General features: G+C 38.8%; 1 protein-coding gene across 3 annotated transcripts in view; it reads right to left on the bottom strand.

Annotated features, from left to right (window-relative positions):
* Positions 1 to 5,165: 5,165 nt before the first annotated feature.
* lrch2 (leucine-rich repeats and calponin homology (CH) domain containing 2) overlaps positions 5,166 to 24,040 on the bottom strand; it is a 41,879-nt gene continuing 23,004 nt past the window's right edge. For 2 of the 3 annotated variants that reach the window (XM_086308530.1, XM_086308531.1), the window contains 6 exons: positions 20,360 to 20,410; positions 20,209 to 20,272; positions 16,273 to 16,385; positions 11,385 to 11,522; positions 11,139 to 11,216; positions 8,950 to 10,740 (listed from right to left, as the gene is read on the bottom strand). In XM_086308530.1, coding sequence (XP_086164656.1) covers positions 10,621 to 10,740; positions 11,139 to 11,216; positions 11,385 to 11,522; positions 16,273 to 16,385; positions 20,209 to 20,272; positions 20,360 to 20,410 — 564 coding nt within the window. In that variant the 3' untranslated portion in view covers positions 8,950 to 10,620. Of the gene's footprint in view, positions 8,919 to 8,949; positions 10,741 to 11,138; positions 11,217 to 11,384; positions 11,523 to 16,272; positions 16,386 to 20,208; positions 20,273 to 20,359; positions 20,411 to 24,040 lie in introns of those variants that run through there. The other variant, XR_015131269.1, reaches the window with a different exon arrangement.

Raw genomic sequence — 24,040 nt, 5'->3', positions numbered from 1 at the left:
AGGGTTTAGTATATTGCCCAAGGATAATCTGACACATCCACCCACTGGGAGATCCATCTATCAACCTTCTGAGTGTTGGACAACCTTCAGTATGGCCCATAGGCCTTAAAGTATTGCATAATTACCAAAAGGTTGATTCTGTTCATCTGAACGTAGCATTTTCAGTGCAAGAAACATTTCGTCACTCATCCAAGTGACTTCTTCATTCTCAGCTGACTGAAGATTTCCCCTACCTTATAAAAACATTTGCACGATAACTGAAACTAGCACACTGAATGAACAATGAGCTGTGAGGTCAGTTTCTTGATAATTAATATGCAAATTGTCATGACCACTGATCAACAACCACTGATCAAGGGATTTTGATCAATGGCCATGAGTACCATTCGCAGAGAGTTGGGGAATAGCTGCAATCACAGCACTGTAAGATGGCAAAGGATGTGCCCTTAGGGCCCCTCCTAGATTCAGAGATGCTCTTTCCCTTTTCACGTAAATGGCCTCCTTGACTCCGCGCTCAAAACAGCGTTCCTCCCTGTCCAGGATGTGTACATCCTCATCATTGAAAGAGTGTCCACTGGCCTGTAGGTGTAAATAGACTGCAGGAGACATGGTGTTTAGAAAAAATGCATCTCAACTGTTCCGATACTCCTGACACTAAGGGTTTTCGCTTTGGCAGCAGTTGTCCTTCTCTTCTGGATCTGCTGGAGCTTTCTTTAGGCAACTTCCCAGCTTTGACAAATGTCCAGCTGGGATAATCACATTTACTCAGGGCCTTTTTGATGCGTGCCTCCCTGGCCGCTGTGTCTGTGGGGATGGTGTTCGCTCTGTGTTGTAGCGTCCTGATGACACCCAGTTTATGCTCCAGTGGATGATAAGAGTCAAACCTGCAGGCAGATGAGACTGAAGAAATGACGAAACGTTTCACTCGCTGAAAACACAACGTCCAGATGAACAGAATCAACCTTTTGGGATTTACTTACCTGGATGATTGAGCATGCATCAAGATATTGCATAATTACATTGATGGCTGTGGAAACACTGTTTATCCTTTTCTATAGAATATTCCAAAGTTTTGTTTGTTTGTTTTTTGTTTGTTTTTAATGGGCTTATATTATATCAAAAGGTGTCAGATGTCTGATGAAGACATGTGTTGTTACCTGGCTTGTGTACATATTGTCAGAGCCTTTCTTTATCCTTTGTTGTCTAGACCCTCATTGTTGTGTGTCCCCTTCATCTATGTTTCCTTGAAGATTCCTAGTATTTGGTTTCCTTGCTCCTTCCCACCTAATCTTTGGGGGATTTTTGTATTTTCTTTTTTTTTTTTGAGAGAGAGAGAGAGTCCTACATTAAAGCTTCATTTCGAGTTTATGTTTCAGTCTCCTGAGTCCTTCATTTAGGTCTCCATCCTGTTGTGCTATTTTCAAAGTCAAAGTCAATGTAAACTTTATTGTCATCTCTGCTATATCCAGTGCAGCATACAAACAGACAAGACGACAAAGCTCTGGTTACATCAGGGCAAAAAAGCTAATAAATAGTTATAAAAAGGAGTAAGAAAAATATCCACTTAAGTCATAGAGGATCAAGAGAAGTTGCGATTAGAATTTGCAATTTACAGTTTACAGTTTGGAGTGGTTTAAAGTGACCAATGTAGCAGCTTGTAAACCTGGAGTTAAAAAAATTGTCCATAGAGCAGTATTTTGTTTATTTTTATAAAATGTTACCAGATATTATAAAGTAACCACTCAAATGAAAGTGTTAAATATATTAAAGAGTTGCATGGTTTTGCTTGTATTTGTATTTAGCTTTCGATCACCTTTTGAGTCTGGAGCTGCCATTTTTCATCATGTGCCATTGAAAGCAAAAGAAATACTGAAAGGTAGGGCAACCAAGGAAGACCACCATGGTGGATTTCTTCGGTTTCCTCAGTTTCCTCAGTCCTTGGTCTTCCATGACATTAAAATTAAAGACCTGCTCTTCAGAAACAAGATGTGTCTGTGCCAATACCTAAAATGTGAAGACTCTATGAATAGCAATATAATACCATAAGTACCCTCACAGGTTTGGCCCTCAGAAAGCTGTCAGCATACCTCCTGCCTTTATTATCCCTGCATACTTAGTGGCTTCCACAATCAGCCCATACACGTTTACATGGTACTGACAATGCCCTTTAAGAGAGGTATGACATATGTAATTCATTTAAACAAGAAATGTGCAGAAAAAACAAAGTTTGAATCATTTCTTCAGTTATTTACCAAATTGCTGTTCAAATATATATAATTCAATATTAAACTTGATATTTTATTTATTATCTCTATTTTTTGGTGAAACTTATTCAATTTTCAAACATTTTGAGGTTCTGTAGTTGAGAGAAGATTTCCTGTAACAAATGTTCAACTATAAAAGAAAATGAAACGGCCAAAGAAAAACAAAATTAAGACTCAAAAGGGACTCTATACAGTGTAAAATTATGATATTATTTTATGCCATGTTATACCCCTAATTAAAGATTGTGAATTATTATGTAGTTTTAGTTTGCATTATTCTCCTGAATTAGAAGAAGCTGATAACTATTGCATTAGTTAAACTGATTTGCATTACATTAAATTGCTGACTTGTTGTGAATGAATGATATTGTTTTATGATGCATTATATTGCTGAGTTATAAGAAATACTGTTCGCAGAAGGTTATTGTCTAATTTGTCTGAGTAGAAGAGAACAGAGTGTGCTGGAGTTTTCTGCCCCATTTCAGCAGGAGCAGATAAACAGGGAGCCAAGGTCGTAGCTCAGGCGCTGTGTGAGAGAGAGCATGTGAATGTTTAGGCTTTTTATGATAAGGTGGAGGCACCAGAGGCTATAAAAGTTTGAGCAATGCTCCACCATTTTGAGATTTTGAGGCTGTCTGCATCAGTGTCCATCTCCCACGTGTGTGATCATTAAATCATCGTTTGACTCAACCCGGCCGGACCAGTGTTGTTATTGTGGTTTTTTCTCTTGTCTCCATCCCCAATATTTTGAACCTTAACAACAGTGACAGGCTTATTGTTGAATACTGGGAGCTAGCGTATCGGGAATTCCTGCCAAATTCAACCCTGTTTTCCAGGGAAAAACACATGCAGTAACACATTAGTTTCTGCATGTATGTGCCTGTGTTTCAACTGTAAAAAAAATCGTACTAAATTCTAGATAAAAGGACCTAACGTTTCTTTGCAGTACAAAGTTCAAAAGTACAAATCTATGTCCCAAAGTGTCTGTGTTTGTGTGGAATTACATTTCCACGCATTATTTCCAATAAACAGCACAGCTTCAAAACTTAAAAACATCAGGATGCTGCAGAAAAATCTTACTTAAAGCAGAATGCAGTCATTTAAACCCCTGTTACACTGCAATGTGACTGTGGGCATAAATAATATTTAAGGCCATAAAATAATTTCTGGTTTATATTGTCATTTAAAGACTAGCATATTGACTCAGAAACAGTCCTGGAACACTGTAACTGCATTTGATCCTCAAACGCAAGCCACTGTCATGCAAAGAAAGAAAAGGTCTAGCAACACTGGCGCCAATGCCAGGCTTGAGTTCATTTAAGAGGGACCGAGGCAAGAAGGAAACCATTGTGTGGTTTGACAAATAAAAAAAAATAAAAAAAAGTTAAAGTTAGCTTTCCAAGCTAAAGAAAAAAAGATATAATGTGACATATAAATGCATGGTTTAAAAGCTTCCATAAAGGTATGCAGGCACCATTAACATGAAATAAAGTATATACACATGTTGGAATGGGTAGTGCCACACAGACAACATTGTTTTTGAGGATTCTACAGCAACAGCAGCACGACTCTATAGTGAATGAAACCGGAGTGCTACTCAGAAACACGTAGTGCATTATGCACTGGAAAAATATAACAAAGTAAACCCACAGCTGCTGAGAAGTTGATAAGAAACAAGGAAGAATGGGAAACATTTTTGCTTTCACAACTACAGCAACTGACCTAATTTTCGTAATCACTTAAAATGTTGTTAAAGAACAGCAATTTGACATAAGTGCAAGTGTGTCTCTGACTGATTCTTATACATTTCTCCCAAACCAACATCTCTCAGATTGAACACTTGATATTTTGTCTTTTTAACATTGTTAATTAAATATGAGCGCATAAATGATTTGCAACCTGTTGTATACTGCCTTCATGTTAATTTTAAGCAAAGCCCAAACTATTTTTTTAGCAATTTTTCCCATTCCTACTATGGTAGTGTCTACTGTTCCTGTTTCACTTGCAGTTAAATAACTTTTGGTTATTTCCTGTTGTACTTTGAAAATGTCATTCTACAGTCAATCCTCTGTGTATATATAGTCCTTCCCAACCCTTTGTCCATATCCTGTCATCTGTTTTCCCTTTCGTGCGTAGTTTGGGGTTTTCCACCTTTTTGTTACGTAATATTGGATTTGGTTATCAGATTATTTGGTATTCCATTTAGCTTCAGTGTCTGCGTTTGGCTCCTATGTCAATTCAGTTATTTATATATATATATATATATATATATATATATATATATATACAGCCACTTGGGGGTGATGTTATGGGTACAGGACAAAAGAGAGACATATATGCTGCAACCAACAGTCACCTCAAGACGCTTTACACTGGAGATTAAAGACTTGGGAGAAATCCCAAATAATTAGTAGACACCCTTATGAACAAACAAGGATGAAAAATCCTTTTAAAAGGCATCTGGTGTGACTGATTGTGTGTGAGAGGAAAGAGAACAGAAGATGATATAAAAGATAGACTGATACAACGATAGCAGAGAGAGAGAAAACACAGGCTAAGGCAGGAAGAAGAAAATAATTTAATCACATGCTCCACTTGTAAACACGTGCAGAGTGATAAGAGCGTGTGGAGAAGAGTCACTCAGTTCATCACATCAAGTCCCACAGCAGCCAGAACTTATAGTGACACACCTGATCCAGCCCTAACAATAAGCTTTATCAAGGTTTGGTTAAATCACATCAAAGACTTGGGCAACAAATCTGAAGAAACCGGTTCTATAATTGAAATTAATTACTGCTGATGCAATCTGGCCCAGATAACATTACTTGAGAGTGTACATGTGCTCTACTGGTGAGTGAATGAAAGGAAAGCAATGAAGACAGCACAGACTGAGCTCCAAAGAATTTCACTTTATTTTTAGATTCAGCATGTTCGCTATAAGAAAACCTTGGAATTTACACAGATGATATGTACACAGGTTTAGCTTCAGTGATTTTGTAGTCTTGCATGCGTCAGACCAGTTTTAAATACAAAAAAACCAGATTATGTACATGAATTGTGAATTCTCTCGGCAGTGTAGCATTTAGACATAACTCACTATTTCACTGTTTTCTCCTAACGAGACGACACTTGTGAGACGTTAAATCATGGCGAGCGTAACCAATTAAACCAATAACAGATACTTAGGCACGGCAATGGATTTATCACATACAAAATTACAAAATAAAAATCAGCACCACTGTCTTTTCGTGTATGCATATGAATTCTACATATTGCAAGCTGTTCAGTAAGTATGCAGCAGACTTTCCCATTATTCCAAAACATCCTGTACATTGCTGTTCTATAGAAACACATAAACCTGCCCCCAGGCCTAATAAGAAACATTAAAAAAAAAAAAAAAAACAGCGGATGGATCAGTTGCTGAGGTAACACAATGTTCACTAATGATGAGAGACATTCATCAAGCAATAGTTACAGAAAGAGACATTTTCACACTTCCAAACAGTGCAAAAAAGATCACGTTCACCTTTGTTAACACCTGCCTCTGAACACTATTCATATATGTCAAGAGGAATCAGTCCCTACATTTATTTCGTCCAGTCCATGCTTGCCCTGAAGAAATCCCTGCTAAAGTATTGGAGATTAGAGTCCTTAAGGTAGGGCCAAGCTAAAGGGCTAGAGGGATCGTGCGCTTCTTTCTCTAATCTTATGTTGCAGTGTCCTCTTTGTGTTCTTTACTCCTCTAATACACAAGGGATAAGGCCTGCCTTGTGCTAATCTTGAGGACAAAGAACTCTGAGGGTGTGTGAGTGTTTTTTTCCAACTGGATTTATATGAAAACGGTTTTTTCCACAAGGTGTGGTGAAAATTTAATTTGCTATTACTGAATATTTTATGACTTGTAGATGCACATATATTAGCAGAGGGTATTACTTGTATCACGTGGTTTAACCTCTTCTCCCCACAGGAGAGAAAATTATCCTCTGTTTATATTCCTTCACCTGTATGAGTCACTATTATCTGAAGATCTCAGTCGAATTCCATGGAAACCACATCAGTAACCGGATAATAATGATTAAAGCCACAAAACATTGTCTATGCGGTGAGATATTCAACACACTATGTGTCCCAGCCCCAGGCAGTCTTCACGAGTGACAAAATCATGAAAATGTATTCTAGTTTGTTTACAAAATTCTATTTTTCCTTTCACTTTTCACACAAAGGACCTCAAATTTGAGAGCAACTGCATTATTTAAAACAACAGAATATGTGCAGCAATTTAAAAGACAGAGATGAGGCAACACATTCTTAGCTAAAGTTCTGCACCATTGTTAATATTTGTAACAGTATCTATAGGTAAGGTAAGTTCAGGTATCAAGTTATTCTTATTGTTTAAAGATAAGAAGTTAGAAAGCTACCATCAGATATACCCAAAAAGCTCCTGTCAGGCTACCACAGTGTAATATTATTATTTTACGTATTATTTTTTCAGTTGTTACATTTGATTGTGTTTCAGAATAAAGGATTCTGCACGGCAATACATTTGGTGAATGCATACAGTAGATACTTTAAAAGAGAGCTCACTGACTGCTGCTTGCTTTGCTTGTTAACTAGAGCCCTGCAGGAAAAAGAACAACTACCACATTCCAAATGACACACCAGGAAACATCACCCAGTGACCAACAGTACAGTCATTCATAAAGACTCAAAGTTATCTGCATAAGTAAAATGTTTGACCTGAGATTCTGTGATGGTTTATGCATATTTTACACTCAAGGTCTGATAAACTGGAAGCTTAATTTTTATCTGTGTGATATCTGTTCTCTGGAACATGACGCCATAGCATCAATAGGGGGGAAAATACAGGCTATTCAGAGGAAGCAGAGGTTCTCATGAACACCATTCAAATTCAGACACTGGGGTTATTAACGTGAGGTGAAAAGCAGTAACATGGAAACCAAGAATTTGGCACACACGCTCGTATCCTGGAATCAAACCAGAAGTGCAAGTCTCTATACTTCCTTTCATGAAGTTTGACCACTGCATCTGAGCAAATTCTCCACAAGTAAGATGGCCAATCGGAGATGCAGCTCATCGGCATAGAAGCAGTTTAAGTTAACAACAACATAAATTATCCTGTACAGAGAAGTTAACCTACAAGTGAACAAATAAATAAATAAAGCTATCCCTCCTCTGAGGCACAGTAGTTCTACATGTTCTGCTCCAGTCTCAAATGTTTTTTCACATTAGTTTTTAGCCTTTGGCTCGTTAAGCTAGTAAAGCTAAGGCTCACCAAAAAAGGACAGGTTTGTGATCCGCCACATATTCACCAGACATCACTCTGCTCTAACCACCCTGTCAACTTGTTTCTGTGGTAAAAAGAGAGACCTTGTTAAAACACGAGACTGCCATAGCTGCGCTATCAAAGACTTCTCTGTCAGAAGTAATTTAACTGGTGTCATATCAGCATGCAAATTTAGAATCAATTAGCCTTCAGTGAAGTCTGTGGCTGTTGGCTGCATGAAAGCTATTGTGTGAGAATGGTGTGAACTAGGTCATCATACTTTGTTTCTAATGGCTGCGAGTGAAGAAACCCGAAGTTAGTGAAGTCAGTTACCGATCATTAACCAAGTTTTCTCTTTGTTTGTTCTGTCAGATTAGGGAACTGGGTATCCTGGCCCTATGAAGTGGTTAGGGATGTCGCGTTAGCCCATATTTAGTAGATCGTGTAGTCTTTTGCCAGTAATCTATTTAATGCAAATCCAATCATTAACCTCACTTTAGGTTTTAATTAAAACTGTGTTTTAAACACAGAGTGTATACACAGTCATTGTAAAATGACAGTACAACCCCTGTGTTGTACTAAGGTTTTGCACATTAGGACAAAATATATTAAATCTGTCCATCGCAGGTCTTAAAATGAGGTAAGCACATCTGGAGATGAACAATAACAGATAACATGATACACCATATCATTATTTATTTAACAAAAAGTAAGCCTTAATGTAGCAGAAGTAAGTCCTTGCTTATTATTCCTAAACTCTATAAAAGCAGATGCTTTGACAGTTTTCTGGTCTGGAGCACTCAGGTATGAACTGGTTCAATGCCAAGGAGACATCACCAAAGTGACAACAACTTTATGCCGCATATAAAGTTTGTTTAGAAGGCTTGCCAGAGGAAGCCCTCTGCTTTTAAAAGACCATGGCGGACAGCTTAGGTTTGCAAAGTTACATGTGTGCAACCCACAAGACTTCTTGAATGATGCCCTTTGAACAGATGAGACTAAAGTGGACCACATTTGGCAAAAAGAAAATACGATAAGATAAGATTAACTCAAATGTATCATACCTTAAACTGTTAAAAAGCACGGTGGAAGAGGAGTGATGACTTGGGCTTGTTTTGTTTGTATACCAAAGTACTCTAGAGTCAATTATGTGAGGTCACCTGTCCGACAGCTAAAGCTTGGCCAAAACCGGGTCATGCAACAGTAAGTGAATCTACAACAGAAATCCCAGACCTCAACCTGACTGAAATCCTGTGGCGTGTAAAGAAGAGTGGGCCAGAATTCCAAAGTGCCTCTGCACTCTGGCGTCCTTTTTGTTAAATAACATTGTATTATGTCATGTATTAATATGTCCTTAGGGTTATTTAACCCTGGAGAACCCATGGGGTCAAATTTGACCCCATGGGTTCCCTAGTAAACCAATGGGGTCGGATCTGACCCCATGGGTTCTCCAGGGTTAAGTTTTAGACCTGAAAAGAACTATACTTTTAAAATTACATCCTGGTATGATCCTGCTAACCATAGAAATGATAGATGATGAACTTCTTTTTAGCCATGGCTGCAAATCATGGTCTGAGAAATAAAGTTAAAAAATGTGTTTATATAAAAATAAAGAAAATTATTCTTCAGATCACTTGATTAGTTTATGGTTTCAATTTCTGGTTTGTGTTTTGTCTGTTTTTGACGTGTGTTTTCTCATGTGGCAGTGAACTGAACTCTCAGATCCACCATATGGAACAGATTTGTGCCAAAGTTAAAAGCTTTTAGTCATTTTCCATTTGCTGGAAAACATTAGATTAACATCTTCAGTTGCATGTGGGCAGATAGTGAGGACAGAGACACACAAATCAAAAATGTACACAGTTAAAACAAGTAAATAAATAGATAAATAATAGAATTTCCCTGAAATAAAGTGTATTAGAAACCACACTAAACAGGATGGCTTAGTGGGAAAATAAGACCATACCGTGCGTGGGAAGTTTGTAAGGGCACCCTGAACCATTTTCGGATCCAGGCACCCATCAGTCAGCCGTTCACAAACAATATTCACATAGAATATAAACAATACGGCAGATCTGTGCTGCTAATTTCACATAACTGGCAAGCATTAACTGGAAACAGCTGGAAGCAAAGTATCAAAAGCTTCAGAAAAGGTAAAATCGAGAATGGCCTAGAGTTTAAAAAAAAAAAACGCGGTGAAAAAATGCTACAGTACAAAACAAGATATCATGCTTTTGGCAAAAGCCAAGTTCGTATTATCACAGTGGTCAAATGTCAAGTCCCCTGGTGCATGCAGATGTGATTTATGGTCGAAAGGTGTTGAAACTGCACCAGAAAAACAGGCGGAAAGTCCTCTGTCTGCATGATAATAACATTAAATTCATTCCTAGATTACACCGGCTTTCAAAAAGCACTGTCTAAATGCATTACAAAAACAAAACAATTGATGAATCAGGCTTAGCTGCTCAAAACAGGATATCATCCTTGCATGCCTGATGAAGACTGTGTAAAACCATGAAAACAAAAATCAAGAAAAAATTCACTGAGAAAATAAATTTAACAAGTAAGAAGAGCAACTCAAGTGTAAGGACCCAATAAGGTCCCTCAGTACAGGCAGCCTAGTCCTTTCCAGTGAAAGAGTGAGTTATGTGTCTGTCATTTCCTCACTTCCACTTGGTCAGTGCTGACACTCGCAGACTCAGTGACTAGAAAGAAGGACGCACAAACCTTTAATGTCTTAGATTCACCGTCGTGTGTGCCTCTTCTGCAAGTTTTAGCTCAGCACCTTAGAAAACACACATCCAGGATGACCCCAGTAATAGGAACAGCATAAGAGTGAAAATGTGATGGAAGAGAGGTAAGTGGTAGCTGACATCATATGAAGAGACAGAAGCATTTAGACATCTTGTCTCCTGTTTCAGTCAGGCAAAAGTCAACTCCAAAAGACCCATGGGGCCACTGTGTCCTCGCCCCACTGGGATCTCTGGTCCCTGGTAATGAGGAAGAAGGTTTGGGCTTGGTAGAGAGGTGATCCTGCACGAGTGCAGGTCTGATGCAAAACTGAGGCTCGTGTCAAACAGTCGAGAGCTGCGTGGGCTTAGAAGTGGGGAGATCCAGCAGAGCCTGCACAGTCACACCCACTTTCACTAGGCCACGTTCTTCTAGGATGTGATGTGGCAGACACAGCTTGTCCTGAGTCAACAGAGAGATGTCTTTTTGTTAATTTTTCTCAGAGAAAAATAAAAAAGAAAGGTGGGGTTTTCAGACAGTATTTAACTGTTATAAGCTTTTCTGACAGGCAGATTTGACCAGAGACAAATAGAATATATTTGTCTTTCATTATTATGACAGCAATTCTTCATTTGGAGAAGGATCAAGGATAAAGGCAAAAACCAGACCAGTGAGTATGCATGATATAACTTGCAGAAACTGTATGGAACTTGTGCTTCAGAGCCCAACGGTGGATATCACCATGGAAGGTAATAAATCTTCACAGAATATATTGCAAAATAAATACAGGTTAAGTGGTGTTTGAAGTGAAGCGTGTATGAAATGCCTGAATGAAAGTGTTAAATGGTTAATGTTAGTACCTGTGGGACACCCAGCTTCTTACAGGCATCCAAGAAGTTTTCCACGTTTCTCCGGCATTTGGCCATGCTAAGCTTTGGCTGGAAGCCCAAATATCAATCATTTTAGTTAATTAAACTCACAGCGGAACAAAATCCACATAGCTAAGCAGACAAAAATTTTATAACCAATAAATTCATGAGAATTTCTAACTCTTGGCATTAACAATTTTTAAAAAAAGACTCATTTGGAAGATGGGGTGTTCTCACCACTGCAGGAGATGGTACATGGATGCTGGCAACAGACCGAGGACAGATATGATTAGCTAAATGGCAAAGGACAACTCCGTCCATTAGAGCTGCTCCAACATCATCCGGAAGCAACACCTTGAGCCTGGACTCAATGTTCTGCAAACACACACACACAAAACGCACTAAGAGTAGAAAAGGTGTTTAATTTATTAACATTGAATCAATTACTCACAGCGGGTTCTCCATCCTCTCGCTTTCATTTCATTCTGTTAGTTTTAATTACTGTATTTAGCCAAACAGCTTCTTTGGACCAAAGGTTCACGAGAGTGTAATCAGTTAATGATCTGAGGTAAGTGCCTGGGTGTGTACCACACGCAGCTTAATGAAAGTTAAGCAACTCTGAAAGATCATATTAAATCCTCCTTTTAATACTTGCTATCTACTAAGCTATATTATTTTTGCTTCCAGTACACCTGAGCATGTGCGTTCTGATAATCACTCCCTGTTAATCAGATGATCTGCAGAGTGTTATTTATGTCTTTATTAAATATCTCCCACATAACCAATTTGTTTGTTTTTGTATGAATGGGTGGGTTAGTACTGCTGCCAGAGAAGAGAGTTGGACAAAATCCAACAAATACTTCTTGGTATTCTTGGTTTATCTATTTGCTGTGAGTCAGGAGTGACAGAAGAATTAGATACTTGCCTCAGGTGGGAAATCAGAAGGAAAGTTACTGTTTATCATTGCAATATATCCAAAGCAGTTGAAGAAACTGGTAATGTTATTGAAGTCAATTGTCTACCATTGAATGTTTTTGTGCATGCTTTCGAACGTGTTTTGGATTTCCCATGAAGTTCATGAATAAGGCACTGTTCTGCTCCTGTGGTGTGATGCTTTGCTTTCTGTAACTTTTCTGAAGTCCATCTGTTTCCGTTTGACCTTTTGCTTGGACTGGAAAGCATTTCTAACCAGCGATGACAATGATTATGTTTTTAGAAATGAAAGTTCTCTTGGCTGCCCAAACAGTGAACTGCTCTGTCCACAGTCTAATTTAAGCTTTCACCCCAGCACGGACAAGCACACCCTGAAATGTCACTTCAGTCAGAGAAGAAGAAGCCACTTGTATGGGTTGAATCCAGCCGTGGAAACTGTTTCTTTCACTTATACAGGCGTCTCCATTAGGACAAATGACCACCTGGCTTAATTTTCAAATATTAGAATTTAAATACTTCCCTTATAACCAAACACGGAAGCTCATACCCAACACCAACATGTAAATCCAAGGGAAATAATAAAATAAAGACAGGCTGTGTACTCTGTACTAGACTGTTAGGTAAGATCACAAACCCTTGCCAGAAAACAGGAATCTAACCGCATTACAAAGCAACTCTGAACAAGATTCAAGAACAAAACCTGGATTATTTATTGACCCATAACCTGGAGCTGATTGTCTCAGACTCCAAGACCGCCTACAAACACACATTTCAACCACCCTGAAGGAGTAAACGGCACTTTGACAAAGACACTTCTGGTGAATCAAACACACTATTTGTTTATTGATACATTTCAGGTCAATCAGAAATTAATTAAAAGTACATTTCTGATTAGACTCTATGTGTTTATTATAATTTTCCCAGTAGTTTAGATCTATATGTGTAAATTGTGTATGAGCTCCTATCAATTAGGTGGAAGGTGTGACACTGCTCTATAAAATTATCCAAAGCTCTTCCATGTGTGGAAAAATGCCATCACTCCTGCTTAACAGACCACTGCCTGAGTTCAGAAGGCTCTCGCCTCAGATTAATCAGCCCTTCCTTACCATGGCTACATTGCTACAGCACGCAAAAACACTTCCAGTAACCTTCAGCTGTTATCAAAAAATTCCACCCACTGCAAAAATCCCAGTCAATTTTAAAATACCAACCAAGTTAGCAATTGCTGTCAGGTGGCTGTCTTCTTCTCTGCTTAATGTTCCCACTTATTCAAGTCATTTCATCTGCCTTCAATTTTTTATTCTCATCATCTGATCATTAACGAACAGATCAAATGTATCGTAGCTCGCTTCCTGAGACCACTTTGCTTCCGCAACTTTTCTTGGAAATGAGGCGAGAATCCTCTCGCTGACAACATCTTTAAAAAGAGGTTCACCTCAATGCTATGATGGCCTAACACCCAGTAGAGCCAGGCACGGGAACACTCCGAGTCTAAGGAGTGCTGTTTTTCTCAAAGTAATGTCTGTTCTTTTTCCATAACGGAAAGTGTCACCTACGCCTACTTTGTTTTCCTTTTGTTAAGGACTTTCATCTCAGTTTTGGAACACCCTTTTACTTTGTGCCCTTGTTTATTTTTTTTCTCCTTTTGTAAAGATGTTTTGGCAGGTTTGACAAAGAGTTCTTTTGTCAGGTATTGTATAAAACATCTGTCAGTGTGTGATGCTATCACAAGTATGCTGTGCACGCCTTGAATTTATAGCGGTTCTTTTACCGGCCTGTATTTCTGTGACAAGTGATGACAGGTTGTTTTCTTCCCCACTGTCATCTCATCACCTCATGAACCTGGCCTGATTAAGAAAATGAAAGCATTATTTTTCTTTAGCCTCTCCTGTAGAGACTTTGCATCTCTAATGCTTTTCATTAGAATTAGACTAGCCAGTCATTTTGATGTGTTTTGCTCTCTTCTAATGTTTATTATCATGCCAACGACACTGTGCATGCTTCGCATATTTTAGGTGTGTCTGACATTCTCCAACATGCTGACTGTTGGTTACACCTCTGGTTCTGTACAGATGGTTTGCAAGCAAATACGTTACTTCACTTTAGCACCATGGGACACAGCAGGTTGCACGGGCATGTGTGCAACTACTAAACCACAATGTTAACCTGATCATTCGCTTTCCCCTGATACTTTCTTTGTCCCTTTCTTGCAGGGCTGCTTGAAAATGGCAAAAGTAAATAGGCAAACACATGCCACAGCTTGGCATTGAATGCCTCGTTAGCTGCAAGGATTCTCTGAGCTACATGTGAGTTGTACCTCTTGGGGTTTGTGCAGAATCTCTGATCATTGCTCAGTGTGACTTTGGGACCTTGTCCCATCATGTGTTAGAATGCCCGAATACTCCAGGCGAGAAGAATGCCAAAACGTTGACTTTCATTGAGGTGCTCAAATTTGGTGATGATGAATTAATCAAGTGCATTTGGTTAGCAGAACCCAGCTGCACACCTTCTTAATTCCTGTGGGAACAGTAAGAGTGTACTTACAAAGCCAGTTCGGAAAAATTGGAGACACTGTTTAAAACGTAAATCAAAAGATAATGCAATGATTTGCAGATCTCATAAACCTGTATTTTGTTCACAATGGAAGAAAAATATCAAACATTTAAATTGAGGCCCTTTACTATTTTATGAAAGATATTTTTATTGAAGATTTAGAGCAGGGGTCCCCAACTCCAGGCCGGTGTCCTGCAGGTTTTAGATCTCACCCTGGGTTAACACACCTGAATCACATGATTAGTTCATTACCAGGCCTCTGGAAAACTGCAAGACATGTTGAGGAGGTAATTTAGCCATTTGAATCAGCTGTGTTGGATCACGGACACATTTGAAAACTGCAGGACATCAGCCCTCAAGGCCTGGAGTTGGGGACCCCTGATTTAGAGAATCTGGAGACATTTTTTTGCGCAGGCCAAAAGTCTGTACTGGATGTTGTTGATCTACATGCCCTCTGGTGGCACTCCATTTAAAACAGGCATGATTCTCTCATGGAAATCACTGAAGGGGCTCACGAATGCTTTCTAAAATTAACATCTGTGAACACAGTTTGCCATGCCACATCCACAAAAGCAGGTTAAAGCTCTATTATGCAAAGAACCGAAGCTCATTGGTTGAGGCAAAGTGGAGAAAATGTTCTGTGGTCGCACAAATCAACATTAGAAATTCTTTTCGGAAAACATGGATGCCACATTTTGTGGATGAAACAGGAGAGGGATGATGTGGGATTTTATTAGTGTTCAGTTAAGAAAACCTCCATCTCTGATGACAGCTTACACTTTTGGAAAGGCACCATCAGTGCTGAAAGATATACAGGCTTCAGAGCAACATACGCTCACTTCCAGATAACATATTTTTCTTTGTTTTTAACTTGCATATTTCAACAAGACAGTGCCAAATCACATACTGCATCTACTACAATCTGGGTGCTGAGTTGGCCTGCCTGGAGTCCAGCATTTGATGACCCAGGACTGTTGAGCAGCTTGAGTCCACTATTAGATAAGAACAGGAAAACATTCCCCTCCCAAAAGTCCTGCTGTTAAAAAAAGAAGAGCAGATGCTGCACAATGACAAACATGGCTCTGTCCCAACTTTGTTGACATGTGTTGCTCCCATTTAATTCAAAATGACCATTTTTTCTTCTTAAAATGATGTCGTGTCGCAGTTTAAACATTGTTTAACTGTCGTTTTCTGTGTTCTGTTGTGAATAAAATGTGGATTTATGAGTTTTGCAAATCACTGCATTCTGTTTTTATTTAAATTTCACACATCCTCCCAACTATGTTGGAATTAGTAGGTTGTAGGTCCAGCTAGGCATGCCCAGCCCACCCTGATTCCTAAATTATTTTTATAAGCAAAAACAAAAGTGTTTCAGCCCTCCACACCCATCCCTCCGTCACTATAGCCCCAGCATAAATAGATGAGTCAATTTAGACTCAGCGTGTTTCTTAATTCCTTGGAAACCAAGTGAAGTCATGATGAATCTGTATTCCTAAGCAGGAAGGCTGGATAAGAAGCAATTGTCTAGCTCGAAGGCGTAAACACTGAAACAAAAGCAGGATCTATTGAGCTTTGGCCTCTGTATGACTCCATGACTCGTACAAACGCAAAGGCATAAATAAGCTGCAAGGCATCTGACCTGTCGTAACAGTCCTATCTTCTCCATTTCCTCTCTCAAGTGCTCCATCTTCCTTCTCATCGTGAAGCTCGGGTCTGTAGAGCTGATCTCCTGATGGCTTCCTCTGGTGAAGGCTAAAATTACAGATGGGGGTAACAATCCAAAGAACACACAAAGGAAATAAGAAGAACAGAAAAAAAAAGTATTTAGTACATCACAGTCGCTCAGTTCAATTTCAGGCCACCTGCTCGTTTTCAGTCTGACAATAGAAATGCAGAGTTAATGTGAAAGTCTATCAAATAATATGAGCTCTTACTGTATAAGACCAAATCCCAACAATGTCCAAGGAACCAATCTGTGCTGTGTGTTACCTGGAATTAGGTGTGGCTGTGATACAATCTAAATCTGTATTTACAGTAGGAAGCGTACAGTGTGCTTGTGCATGTCTTCCTTTATTTCAAGTTATCCCCATTCCTTTGGGTTTACGAGACACAGTCTGGCTGATTTAGTTTCATTTCCTAGTCAGTGAAGGTCTTCTTTACTTTTATCAAAGAGTCTCTGCAGGTTCTCAGTCATCAAAGATGTTGTTGTTGTAATCTAAGGAGCGTGGGAAGAAAGCAAGGCGAGAGGTGAAACGTCTTCAAGAAACTTAAAGACGTCCAGTCACTTTCTTTCCAACCTCCTTAGACTTTTATAAAAGAGCTTTTATAAAAATCGGAGCCAATTCAAAGAATATCACCGTATGCCAGGTAACATATAACAGGTAAATTTAAAAGAAAATTAAAAAACACTCCAAATAAAGCAGACAGAATTTTTTGCATTTAAATACAAAATGCAGTTTTTATATGATTTTGTAAATTAATGAAAACAAAGCTATCCAAAGCTACCTGACGCCCTTGTTAAATCATGAATTTACTGCGACTGCTCAAATTTTTTACAAAGCTAATTTCAGTGGAGGTAAACTTGGAACAGTGGTGAAGTTTGCCAGGAGTGTGCCAGCGGACCAAAATTACTCCATCGTAGACTCATCCAGGAGGTCACGAAAGACCTGAGAGTCTTTCAGAGTTCATGATCCAACAATAACAAAAAGACTGGGCAAAATTCCTCCACAGTGATGGCAAGTTCTCATAAATGTTTGATTTCAATTCTTACTGCTATGGATGGGGCAACCCTGGACAAAGAACCATGCAGACTTGGATAGCTTGTTTCCCCTTAATTAATAAAATCATCGTTTAAAACATGCATTTTGTATCAACTCAGATTATCTTTATCTACTATTAAAATGTGCTGATGTTCTAAGTGTAGCGGTCCCCAACCCCCGGGCCTGGGACCGGTACCGGTCCGTGAGTCGTTTGGTACCGTGCCGCGAGAGTTGAGGCTCAGGTGTGAAATGTGTCGTTTTCAGGGTTTTTATCGGTTTTCAGCGTTATTTTGTTATCGTTTTTATCGTTAACTCGGTTTTCCTGGGTCTTTTCACGTGTGTTATGAATAAATTTCCTTTTTTTCGGTACCGGTACTAGTTTTTTTTTGTTGTATTTATCCGCGACACCTTAAAGGCCGGTCCATGAAAATATTGTCGGGCATAAACCGGTCCGTGGCGCAAAAAAGGTTGGGGACCGCTGTTCTAAAACATTTAACTGTGACAAATATGTCAAAATACTTTTTCATGATACTCTGATCGGTGTTAAAGTTTGTATTTTGTTAGTAGTTAATTTGCAAACCATATATAGGCTAAAAAAAAGTATAACACTTTATGGATTAAACTACAGAAAATGCCTGCATATTTTAAATGAAATTATTTTAAATGAAACAGCCAACATGTGACTAAAGTGCAGACTTTCAGCTTTATCAAAAATGTTACATCAACTATTTAGGAAGTAGAGATATTTGATATTATGACATATTCCAGTTTTCAGAAGCTCAAAATGGACTGGACGATAGTCTGTTCATTGCCAAAAGAGGCCTCTTCCCTCGCTATACCATGACAAATTATGTAAATAAAACAATAGAAGAGTTTTGTCTTGGGGCTACTATTGCAAAAGCACTGTCTCCTTTCATTCCCAGCCTCACAGAAGCTGTGTTAATAATCCAGCAACAAATTCTAATAATCCAGACCTGATTAAAATCAAGGCATGAATAAGAACTTCCATTTCACAGCGTGACACAGTAGGACTCAACCTGGTAATAATTAAGTGATTTAGGGAAGAGCAAACATCAAAAGTTAACACTTAGCAAATGTGGAAGCGACCAAGAGTTTCAATTATCTTAGGTAAAAATCTCTCAGGGTCACATACGAAAAGTCGTTTTCTCCTCTTCAATTTCAGAAGAACTGTCAGCCGACCAACCTTTAACAGAGTCTAAGCAACTATGCAAGATCTGTCGCTCAGAAACATCCTGGGGCTTAAAAGAGATAAATAACGTCTTTGAACGTTGTCAAAATGTGCTAAAGACGCAGGAGGTACAGCAACAGTAAAGCCTCCAAGACAGAACCTTGTAGTACACCATAATCAAGAAAAGTCGAAGACGACCTGAAGTTAAAAGCAGCCGAAAAGAAAGGAAAAGATCAGACAGATACGAGGCAGAAACCGCCCCAAGGCAGAACCTGAGACACACACTGAGTATCTCATTCAAGTAAAATGTGATGGTTAGAGGTCAAGCAACACCAGCAAAGCATTCTGCTTCAGCACTGTGCATCAAAGCTCATTGGAGACTTTTGTCCAAAACAGTTGTGAGCAGCTTAGCCATAACCTTTAAGCCTTTTAAATTTTTTAAAGACCTTTGCACAAGGCATTAGTACAACTTGGGCTTTCATGGTCACTTCTAACGTATTCCTTCGATGCACTTTATTTTGTAAAAATTTATGCTCCTTATTTTTTATTAGAATTCCAATAACTTTCTTAATTTTACTGATCAGTGTAAACCGCTGCGATTATTTTTGCTGTGCACTGGATAATAATAAAACTTCTTCTTCAATATGAGGCCCAAAGAGACACTGATGCAACTGAAGGAGACAAACAAAAGGTCGTTCTTAAAAAGAAAGACTTGTTAAGCCAGTTGAATTAAAGATGAAAGTCTGCACTTCAATCACATCTTGATCGTGTGACTTAAAATCGCCAGTGTACAGATGCAAGATTACAAAAATTGCGAACAGATTGTGGACATGCATTACAAAATGCTCAGCTGGCACTGCAGTCTACGCAAGGCAAGGATTAGCTCTTTGAGATTTATAGTCAGAGAGAACATGCAGTCAGGAGGTTGTCACATTAATCCTTATTGAAAACTGGCAGATGTGATTTTTCCCCCGACACTGTTTGTTTGTTTTTTTTGCTTTTGTTTTTTTTCAGTAGGTTAATTCACGATTTATTATCCTCCTGTCAACGTAAAACAAGTTTTATTTGTACATCCAGGAAGATTTCATGACTGTATCCAAAAGCTGGTTATGGGGATGCAGACCAGCAGTTCTTTAGAAAACCCTCCCTAATTCTTGTGAAAGAATGACGAGACTCCACCTTAAAAAAAAGTGACTCAGTGTGAAAACAAGGCATTCTTAACATTGTCATTTCAACAAATATAGGCATCGACGATGTTTTCCGCGGTAACACATCCTTTAGACAGAGTTGCTTATTTTACCTATGATGTCTTTAGAAGGGTTTTTTTTAGTAAGTAAACACTATTGTTTTGTTTTTTGCTCAATGAAATTGGAACATATGAGAGAGATCTTTTTTCATATCCACACAACATGTAAAATGTAACGTACTTATATCACTTCAGCAGTTTGTTTTTTATTATCTTTTCAAATCGACGGGAAGGATGGGTTCTAACCGTCTGACTGACTTTATTTTTGTTACTATTTTTATGCCCAAGAAACCCCCGAGACAATCATTCCAGTGAAAAGGAAAAGCACTGAGCCAAACGATTCAGACAGTGTCATTTAAAGAACAAGGACATATGTGTTACCTGATCTTGGCTTAAGTCCAAACACTGTCAGGGTAGTGCTGAAATCAGTGTTGCGCAAACCCTCCTGAGGATAAAACATTCACATCCAATTCAGAATGGGACGCAGCATTAACACTTACACGATCTTTTAAGATAACATTTTCATACCCACCTCAGAGTCAGCGTTGCCACTCGAGTTTTTGCGAGCACTTTGGCATTTGTACTGTCAACAAAAGAGATAATTAGATCTTTGTTTCATGCTAATTGTTCATCTCCTGTTCTATTTATGGAAGCAAACCTGGTGCTACATGTTTGTTATTCATTTATCTAAACAGTGACACGCTTATTAAAAGAGTGATCGGCACATGTTTATACATTAAGTGGCTAGTGTGCCTCTAAATCGCACAAAAATAATGGAGCGAGTATCTTGCCCGTAGATACTGTGCTATGCAGACTGAAGGCTGGAAAAGCCAGGGATCAAACCGCCAACATGGCCATTAGTAGATGACCTGCACTACTATGCCGTTATTTTTGTCCCTCTATTCTAAATGCACGCAAAAAAAAAAAAAAAATTGCAAGTGCAAATGTTGCATTTTGGGGAGAAAATTATTTTAAGTGAAGAAAAGTTTAATTTGAGCCAACAAAATCCATTGCTGCATACAAGAAATGTATTTCAGTGTTTGCTATTATCCATATGCACACACAATAACAGCCCCTCTCGCTCAGTTGTTGGGATTTGTTCTTGCTCAGATCTCTACTCTGTCTGCTGACAGACACCTGCGGACCTGTTCTCAACATTTCTGCACCCTGCTCGCTCACCTCTTTCTGTACACCCTTATAAGTGTGCCACAAAACCAACCAATCACAGACTTTGATGCAAAAATACTGATTGGCTGTTAGGGTCTCCAATCAGCTCGCTAGCTACTGCATTCCGGAAACACGGTCCAGAATGTAGCTAAACCCATTTTCGGTTACTATGTTTAATTATTTTATTTTAAAATATATTATTTTTCAAGACCATTATGGTTTTAATCTAGTTTAAACCAAACCACTCCACTGGGTTTAGCTACATTCTGGACAGTGTTTCCGGAATGCAGTAGCTAGCGAGCTATTGGTGACCAAAACAGCCATGAGAATTTTTTGCATCCAAGTCTGTGATTGGTTGGTTTTGTGGCACACTTCTAAGCAGGGGTGCACATAAGTGGTCCGCAGGTGCGCATTCGCTGTCAAAATAAAAGACACGCACCAGATAAGAAGTTGCAATGCGGATTTGCGTACATATAAAAGGCAGTGTTTTTGTCCGCTAGAGTGGGATTTTCACGGCATATTCTGCACCACATCTCTGTGCGTTCATCATTTGTTTGAAGCCAGCTCACCTCCTGCAACCACTTTTCCGAGAATACGAGCTTCTTTTGTGGTTTGGACTCCTGACATTTCTTTGGAGGTGGAGGAACACCAAAGTAATTGCTTAAAGGAGCTTGCTTCTTCGACATCTTTAAGAGTTCTAAACAAATGCCTGTCCTCCTCCAGAAAATCTTATGTACGCAAACAATGCAACTTCTTATCTGGTGCGCCTCTTTTATTTTGACAGCGAATGCGCACCTGCAGACCACCTATGTGCACCCCTGCTTATAAGGGTGTACAGAAAGAGGTGAGCGCGCAGGGTGCAGAAATGTTGAGAGCAGGTCCGCAGATGTCTGTTAGCAGACAGAGTAGAGATCTGAGCAAGAACAAATCCCAACAACTGAGCGAGAGGGGCTGTTATTGTGTGTGCATATGGATAATAGCAAACACTGAAATACATTTCTTGCAGGCAGCAATGGATTTTGTTGGCTCAAATTAAACTTTTCTTCTCTTAAAATAATTTTCACTCAAAATAGAAGCCTTTGACTTCCGTGTTCACAATCAGTGCGACTCTAATCATTCTGATAAAGTCATGCATTATTGTACATTTGGAGATGGCTATCACAGAAAATCAGATAGAGCATGCAATTCTGTCTGATAGCACAATGTATTCTGCAAGTTAGGGCTGTGCCATATGACCAAAATCTCATATCCCGATATAAGAATTCTATCGTCCGATAACGATATAAATCACAAAAATGTAACATTTTCTGTAAATTCTGTGAATCTCGGGCAGCTCGACTTGCGGGAAGTGTTTCTAACTGCGCGTCATGTAGCTGGAGTCGAGTGTTTTAACTGATGCATGAAACTATACATTTTTAGACATAAGTTGTAACAGCCGCCTTTTTCATTGTGAGTATTTATTACACAGCGTGCTGCGGGGAAAAGCCTGTTCTAACGTTTCCCAGTAAACACCAGTATGTGGGCCCCACATGGGCTATGGGGGTTCCAAGTGGGGATGGGCTTACAATGGGCATCCAATCTGAGACCCACCTGGGTTAGCCAAGTAGGACCCACTTGAGCCAGCCCAGATGGGCTATATTCTATGGGCACCATATGGGTAACATATGGGAAGTTGTATGAACAGGCAACTGAGTTTAACGATCTTAGTTAAGTATAATTATTAGTCATGTGTAAGTATAAACATGAATTAAGATGAAATAACTGATAATAAATTATGCCAGAGGCAGCATATGTATATTTAATTAATAACAAAATATACATATAAAATATATTAATATAAGTGAAACACAAAGAACAGATGCGACTTAAAATTGTAAGACGCTTAATAAAATAAAACTAATGGTTTTACATTTGAGTGGGAAAAAAATTTCACTCCATGTAGGAGTGCTTTTCGAAATCTCGCATTATTTCATGAAATATCATGAGGTTTTCTCAAACTCGTCCCCCCATTCTGGAACATTCTTCATTTCGCGCCCTTGGACAAAGCTGACAGTTAAGCTGGCAATTTTTGGATTAAGTTCATCTTTGAGCTATGGACTTAATTTCTGCACTAACGGTAAGAACTTTTTGACTTAATTTGAATCCCTAAGTATAAATGAAATGTTTACAAAGTTATGATGCTGCAAAGTAATGTATGGCACAAGTGCTGGCGAACTTTTTCCTAGCACTCAGGCAAGGCTAAGCTAGTTTAAATTTTTAGGTAATGTTGGATTTAGCCAATTTTCACAGTTTGAAAGCATTTTCTGGTGTCCTGTATACTGCTTAACTAGCACCAAAATTAATTACTGCGTGTACTTAACATCAAGTTGTACTTAAACATTATCTTGGTTTTTCTCTATGATTAGTATTAATAAAGGACTGTATTAGACCAATTTAACAAAGTTCTAGTTTTTTAGGAGGAATATGGGAGGGTATTTTCACTATCAGAGCAACCAAAATTGCTTTGGTGTTGTCTTTATTAGCTTCATTCCTCACGGCTAAGTGAGGAGGGTAGGCCATGAGCAACTAGTCCCCAGCTTTTGCCCCTGTGTCAGGAGCATGCACAGCAGTCAGAGAGGCAGATCAGTGAGCACTCTATTTCTGTAGAAGACATAATCATCATTTTTCTTGCCATTGTTCTCATTTTTCCAGAAAAAGCAAAAAAGAAAATATAGGTATTCTTGATCTGTTTGGGGTTTTTTTTTTATACACACTTTAGTATGCAACTTTATATGTGTAGTTGTTTTAGTGAGAACTTCATCAGAAATACTGTACTGACTCAAGAATCTGCCTCTTACTGTTGTGCAAGCTCTGTACATGAGGGAAACTGAATATTTAAGCAGAACTGGTCGGTCTTGTTAGGGCCACAGTGCCAACTCCTTTTACTATGATTGCTGTGGCCCTCCTTTTTTCCTTTTTGTAATGTAGATTTGGCTAGAATCTACACATTTATTTATTTATAAAAAAGAAAAGCAATTGCTCTTTGGATGTGGTCCTAAAGATCTGT

The sequence above is a fragment of the Aulonocara sp. 'chitande type north' Nkhata Bay genome, linkage group LG10, assembly GCF_057382095.1.
Source record: "Aulonocara sp. 'chitande type north' Nkhata Bay isolate Kocher_YH1m ecotype deep benthic linkage group LG10, A_spYH_male_GT1.1, whole genome shotgun sequence".
Taxonomy (NCBI): domain Eukaryota; kingdom Metazoa; phylum Chordata; class Actinopteri; order Cichliformes; family Cichlidae; genus Aulonocara; species Aulonocara sp. 'chitande type north' Nkhata Bay.
This window is presented reverse-complemented; position numbering and strand designations above follow the sequence as displayed.